The sequence below is a fragment of the Mastomys coucha genome, unplaced genomic scaffold (genome assembly GCF_008632895.1).
Source record: "Mastomys coucha isolate ucsf_1 unplaced genomic scaffold, UCSF_Mcou_1 pScaffold21, whole genome shotgun sequence".
Taxonomy (NCBI): domain Eukaryota; kingdom Metazoa; phylum Chordata; class Mammalia; order Rodentia; family Muridae; genus Mastomys; species Mastomys coucha.
This window is the reverse complement of record NW_022196904.1, coordinates 16,761,203-16,767,735: the sequence shown is the minus strand read 5'-3', so window position 1 is coordinate 16,767,735 and position 6,533 is coordinate 16,761,203. Positions and strand designations below refer to the sequence as shown.

The window sequence follows — 6,533 nt, the reverse complement described above, 5'->3', positions numbered from 1 at the left end:
CCTGGCTGTCCAGGAACTCACTCTGTAGACCAGGCTGGCCTAGAACTCAGAAATCTGCCTGCCTCTGCTTCCTGAGAGCTGGGATGAAAGACATCCTTTCTGAGCCATACATCAAGCCTCCCAAGTGCTGGGATTAAAGGCATGCGCCACCACCGCCCGGCTTGTTTTGTCTTTTTATTCTCTCACCTCTTCCTACCAAGTGCTGGGGTTTTAGGCGTCTGCCCTGTACATGGCTTCTTTACTATTTGCTCCTCTGCAGGTATGTTTGCCTTTTGACTCTGTAACCTGGGTCACCAAGCTCCTGAGCTTAGGGTGTACCACCTAGCTCAGGGTCTGGTATGCAGTAGGTATGCTTGACACACAGTAGGTATGCAGAGCCCATGGAGGAGAGCATTTCTGTTCATCCTGTACCAGTGTTTTCACAAGTATGTTCTCAGGGCAGTAGGGGTGACATGCCTAATGACGTGCTAAGGTGTCTCAGGCAAGAACTGTGGGGATGACTACAGCTGAAATCTACTGGACCCAAGAGTCATCCTCTCCCTGTTACCTCACTGGTGCTGTTCTGCACTTTGGGACATAATAAGGAGGAACTGTTGCTGAATGGGGGTGTGAGGTACCAAGTGACACCTGCCCTGCTCCATGGCTGCTCTGTTTCCTGCTGTGCAAAGATAAGGAAAGATGGGCAGGATTGGGGTCCAGAGTCCTGGGGGAAAGGGCTGGGCAGTGGAGCCTGGGGACAGTGGGTATGGGTGGCCCAGGGGCAGGGAGGCACTGTATGTGCTGGCTTTACAAGTGTGGATCAGATGCTGATTCTCTGCTATGCCCATGGTGGTGTGAAGCCTGCCTTCCCCTGATCACTTTTAAAAAAGATTATTTTATGCATATGAGGGCTTTGCCTGCATGTATATATGTGTACTATATTTGTGCCCAGTACCTATGGAGGTCAGAAAACGCTATTAGATCCCTGGAACTGTAGTTATAGATGTTTGTGAGCCACTATGTGTGTGCTGGGAACCAGACCTCAGTCTTCAGAAAGAGAGACCTGTGCACTGAGCCACTGAGCCTTTTCTATAGTCCTCAGGTCCTACCTTTTGAAGGCTGACAAAATGGGACAGCCAGTGGGAGAGACTTAACACAGGACTGGAGCTAGCAGTTTCCAAAGAGAGGCTTCCAAATGGCCCTGCTCTGGACTCTCACTTCCTGGCTGTCAGAGTCTCTGCTTCTGAGAGAGTTCTTGTGTTTTGAGACGACCTATGTCGTCTCATGTTTCAAGACACACTTTGAACTCTTTCCCCACCTGGTTTTACCTCTGAAGTGCTGAGATTATAGGCATGTGGACTCTGCCTGGTGAGAGGTAACTTCTTTCCATTTTATCCCCACCTGATTCTTTCTCTCTGGTGTCTTGCTCCTGAGTAACCCAGTCAAGTATCTTAATCTCTCTGAGCCTTTGTTTGCTCAGTTGCAAAGTGCAGCTATATTCAGAGCTTGGTGCTCCTCAGGGTGCACAGGATGGATGTTTGTGTACCAGCTCACAGTAGTGAGGTTCTGTGTCTGTCTGTCTGTCTGTCTGTCTGTCTGTCTGTCTCCCTGTTGGACTGCCACTGCTGGAGAGCTGGAGAGCAGGCGCTCAGAGCCCTCATGCCCAGGGAAGGATCTTGTAAATCAGTCCCAGCTTTCTGTGGTAGCACCTTCTTCCATGGTAGCCAGCTGCAGAGCCCTAGGACAGTCCTCCATGGACAGTGCTCAGCTCCACTGTCAAATTGTTCCTCAGCTGCTGGCTGTGTCTGTGCCTGCTCCCTGCTCCCTGCTCCCTGCTCCCTGCTCCCTGCTCCAGTGTACTGTGATTTAATTCTTAGCACTTGAGCCTCAGGCCTGGCCACAGCTGCCTGTTAAGCACCCGCTTCTCAGTGCTGCCCCCTTTGGGCCGACACTGATAGACAGGTCCCCATAGACTGGAAGGCAGCTCAGGACCATCCCAGCATCGGTGTCCTTGGGGACCAATTTCCTCTGGAGCCCTTTCTACCTGGGGACTACTGGTTATGCCTTCTCTGAAGATTGACAAAGTCTCAGCCTCTGAACTCACCAGGGTACTCTAATCAGCCCCCTTACCCTATTCTCTATTCCCCCGACAGGTGACCAGCAATGGCAGCATTGGGAGGGACACGCCAGCAGAGACCCAGCCTCAGAACCCTCCACCCCAGCCAGCCCCCAATGCCTGGCAGGTCATCAAAGGCGTTCTGTTCAGGTGAGCATGTAGGCTTGGGGTTCCCACTCTGCAAAAAGCAAGGCCTGGAGAGAGGGAGCGGTGACCAGGGATAACATATCTCTACATTGGTGGGGGACTGTATACACAGGAGCCTCAGGACCTGTGTGCCAGAGAAGGACCTTGTGGGTAAGCCATAGCCTCTCATAGTCTTACCCCAGTAGCCACCTTCTTTAATGGTGGTTGCTGAGCCCCTAAGAGCCCTACTGGACAAAATTCAGACTAAAATGGTTTAGTTTTATTTACTTATTTATCTATTTATTTTTGTTTTGTTTTGTCTGAGACAGTGTTTTTCTATTATATAGCCCTGGCTATTCTGGAACTCAGAATTCTGAGTTCTGTAGACCAGGCTGGCCTTGAACTCAGAGATCTGCCTGCCTCTGCCTCCTGAGTGCTGGGATGAAAGACATCCTTTCTGAGCCATACATCAAGCCCCTTACTTCAAGACATGGTCTCACTACGCTGCCAGGATGGATTGAACTTGCTGTGTAGTCCGCGCAGGCCTTGAGTTTTCATATTGCATTGAGTTATTAATTTTATGGGATGTAAAAAGGTGTGTACATGACAAGGTGCACATGTGGATGTTAGAGGACAACCTGAGGAGTCAGTTCTTTCTTCTACCATGTGGTCCTGGGGATAAAACTCCACGAGCTGGTCAGGCTTCGTAGCACACACCTTTACTCTCTGAGCCAGCTCACTGGCCAAATCCTTGAACCTTGATCCTGTTGCTTTGGCTTCCCAAGTACTGAAATGACAGGCCCAAAGCACAAGGTCTGCCTGGAAACTCGGTTTGTACCCTGGGAAATGGAGTCATACCAAGCACTGGAAAGAGGAGAAGATTTTATACAGGCAGTTAGAGAATCTGCCTTAGTAGATTTTTTCCCTTAAACTTAGGAATTACCTGTGCCCTTTTACAACGTAGCATGTATTAGGTAGCTGTTGAGCATATGCTTAAGTCACTGATCAAAATGACATCCTAAGTGTATGGGGCACATCTGTGTCCTCTATTGGCAGTGGCCTTAGGCTAACCATAAACAAGTTTTGTGTCCTATTGATTAGAAACAGTCTTAATATGTAGCCCCTGCTGGCCTGTGACTCCCTCGCAGTGGTCCTTTTGGCTCACAAGAGACTAATCATAGTACAAGTTTATATTTATTCAGTGGAGGTGCAGGAATTTATTGTTGGTTTGAAAAAAGGTCTCACTCTCTAGTCCAGTTTTTAAACATGATGGCCCTCCTGTTTCAGCCTCCTGGGCGCCAGGTTTACAGGTGTGAGCTACCCGGTCTAGCAGTTGTATTTAACATTTACAGACATTAGGAACAACCAACATTTTATCTAAAATAAAGGCTTGACTGACAATGTTGAGGGAGTCAGGGAGTGCAGCTAATACATAGAAACATTATTCACTAACATCTCATTAAAGGCACATACCACCTCTCCTGGTTGTGTTTGTTTTTGTCTTTTTTATAGGAAGGTTTGAGACAGGGTTTTTCTGTTCAGCTTTGGCTGTCCTGAAACTCACTCTGTAGACCAGGCTAGCTTCCAATTCAAGAGATCCTTCTGCCTCTGCCTCCCAAGTGCTAGGATTAAACGTATGTGCTACTACCACTTGGTTGTATTTTAAAACTTAATTTGTGTATGTGAGTGTGGGTGGGTGGGTGGTGGTGATGCAGGTAGGGGTGGTATGTAGATACGTGCATTCAGAGGCCAGAGGACAGTTCCCTCCATCTAAGACTTGGAGGTCAGACTCAGGTTCAGGCTTGGCAGAAAGTGCCTTTACTCACTGAGCCATCTTGCTGGCTATTTTGTTGCTATTGTTTTGTTTTTTTGTTTTGTTTTTGACAGGTGTTACCCAGGCTGGCTTTGAACTTGGGACAGTATTCCTGCCTGAGCATCTTGAGTGCGGGTGTTCCAGACCTGTGCTACCACGTCTAGCTTTATTAGCATTCTTTCTTTCTTTTCCTTTTTTTTTTTTAAAGATTTATTTACTTATTATATGTAAGTACACTGTAGCTGTCTTCAGACGCACCAGAAGAGGGCGTCAGAACTCATTACAGGTGGTTGTGAGCCACCATGTGGTTGCTGGGATTTGAACTAAGGACCTCTGGAAGAGCACTCAGTGCTCTTAACCGCTGAGCCATCTCTCCAGCCCCTCTTTTCCTTTTTTTAAAGCATGGTCTCAGGTAGTTCGAGCTAGCATCAGATTTATAGCTGAGGATGACCCCCATTTTCTATCCCCTTGCCTCCACTTCTTACAGTTTTCTTACATGGTAATTACAGGCATGTGCTACCATCCAGTATGCCACGTATGATACTGGGAATGCCATCCAGAGCATCAAGCATGCCAAAGCAGGTGCCCTGCCAACTGTACTACATTCCCAGCCCCTTGCTCCAGAATCCTAGGGATTCCATGAAAACCTGTGACCAGGTGTGTGTGACAGAAAGGGGAAGAACTACTGTTTTAGAAGGGTCTGGTCTGCAGTGGGCATGGCTCAGCGCCAGAGCACTCATCCAACATGCTTGAACTTCCAGGGTATCTTCTTAGCACTGAAAAGAAAAGAAAGAAAAGATTTCATGACCTCCATATCTGTCTCCAGGCACATTCTGGTGGGGGACAGAGCTCCCTGCCCGTGGCTCTCAGGCGTGAAGCTGTGAAAGAGGGATGGATGCACCTTACTGTTTAGCCCCAGACCTAGGTATCCTGCCATTTGTGCCCAGGCCTCTCAGCCATGGAGCCCTGTTCCTTAGCCCTGTCTCCCTGCCCTGCCTGTGCTTTCAGGTTTTCTTTTATTTGTGTGTGCAAGCTCATTTATTTATTGTACGGGAGTGCATGTTGTTGATGCACATGTAAATAGCACAGCATGCGTGTGGAGGTGGGAGAACAACTTGTGTGATTCTGTTCTGCTCTCTGCCATGTAGCTTCTGCATATGGAGCTCAGGTCCTTAGGCTTGGTGGGAAGTGCGAGTCATCCCTGGGCCCTATTCTTTAGTTTTTTAAAAAGTTGCCAGGCATGGTGGCACACGCCTTTAATCCCAGCACTCTGGAGGCAGAGCCAGGCAGATCTCTTGAGTTTGAGGCCAGCCTGGTCTACAAAGCGAGTTCCAGGGCTGTTACACAGAGAAACTCTGTCTCAAAAAAACAAAACCAAAGTGTTTTTATAACAGTTATAAAATGAATGTTATGAAATCCATGTATTGATTGACTGTGTATATACATGTGTGCTGTGCTCTGCATGTGGAGATCAGAGGAGGACCTGGAGTCAGCGCTTTCCTACTACCATGCAGGTTGTAAAGATGGCTAAGTTATCTTACAAGGTCCCTTCTAAGATTGATGGATGGATGGATGGATGGATGGATGGATGGATGGATGGATGGATGGATTTAAAGACAAGCCTGGAACTCATTATGTAGATTAAGCTGGCCTCAAACTCCTAGAGATCCTCCTGCCTCTGCTTCCTAGATGTTCGGTTTAAAGTTTTATTAGCATATATTATTTATACACAATAGTGGTTTCCCTGTAACATTTGCATATGTATTTTGATCCTGTTTAGGCCCTACTCCTCCTCCCCACACTCCCTGGTTTATTCAGTGCTGTGAAGCAGGCGCTCTGTCAGCTGAGCCTCATTCCCAGTTCCTTAGATCTCCTTGTCCATCATCCTTGCCCCCTTTTAACTAAGATAGTGTCTTAGTATGTAGTGTCTTAGTATGTGGCTTAGGTTGACCTGTAACTTAGGACTGCCTGCACTCCCTGAATGCTAGATCACAGACGTGCACCATCATGTCTCACTTTTTGTTTTCATGCTTCAAGCGACAGGGCAGGGCAGTCAGCTCTCTCCGGTCCTTGCCTTCATTTCCTCACAGCTGGCAGCACCCTCCCAGTACTTTTCATTAACTGCATATCTGGACATCTGCACGTTGGTGCTGAGGGCTGCTTCCTTCTCAGGGGCTCTGCTCCAGCCTCTGCAGGCTCCCTTCCTTCCTTAGAACTAGTGGCAGCAGACATCAGGTGGGTGTGAGTGGCTGCTCACAGATTATCTCATCTGAAGTCCTCTGTGCTTGTGTTGCTATGGGTGGAACAAAAGGCCCCAGATATACTAGGCATAGCGCTGCTTTTTGAGTTATATATTTATTGTTTGTATGTGATGTAGGGGGTTGGGCACGTGCTGCCATGGACAACTGCTAAAGGACCATTTTGTGGCATTTGTTTTCTCTTACTTTTTTTTTCTTTCTTTTCTTTTTTTTTTCTTTTTTGGTTTTTTGAGACAGAGTT

At 47.7% G+C, this 6,533-nt stretch overlaps 1 protein-coding gene across 1 annotated transcript in view; it reads left to right on the top strand.

Annotated features, from left to right (window-relative positions):
• Clptm1 (CLPTM1 regulator of GABA type A receptor forward trafficking) overlaps window positions 1–6,533 on the top strand; it is a 33,040-nt gene that overhangs the window by 7,650 nt on the left and 18,857 nt on the right. Inside the window, exon 2 of the mRNA XM_031385591.1 lies at window positions 2,133–2,245. Coding sequence (XP_031241451.1) covers window positions 2,133–2,245 — 113 coding nt within the window. The remainder of the gene's footprint in view (window positions 1–2,132; window positions 2,246–6,533) is intronic.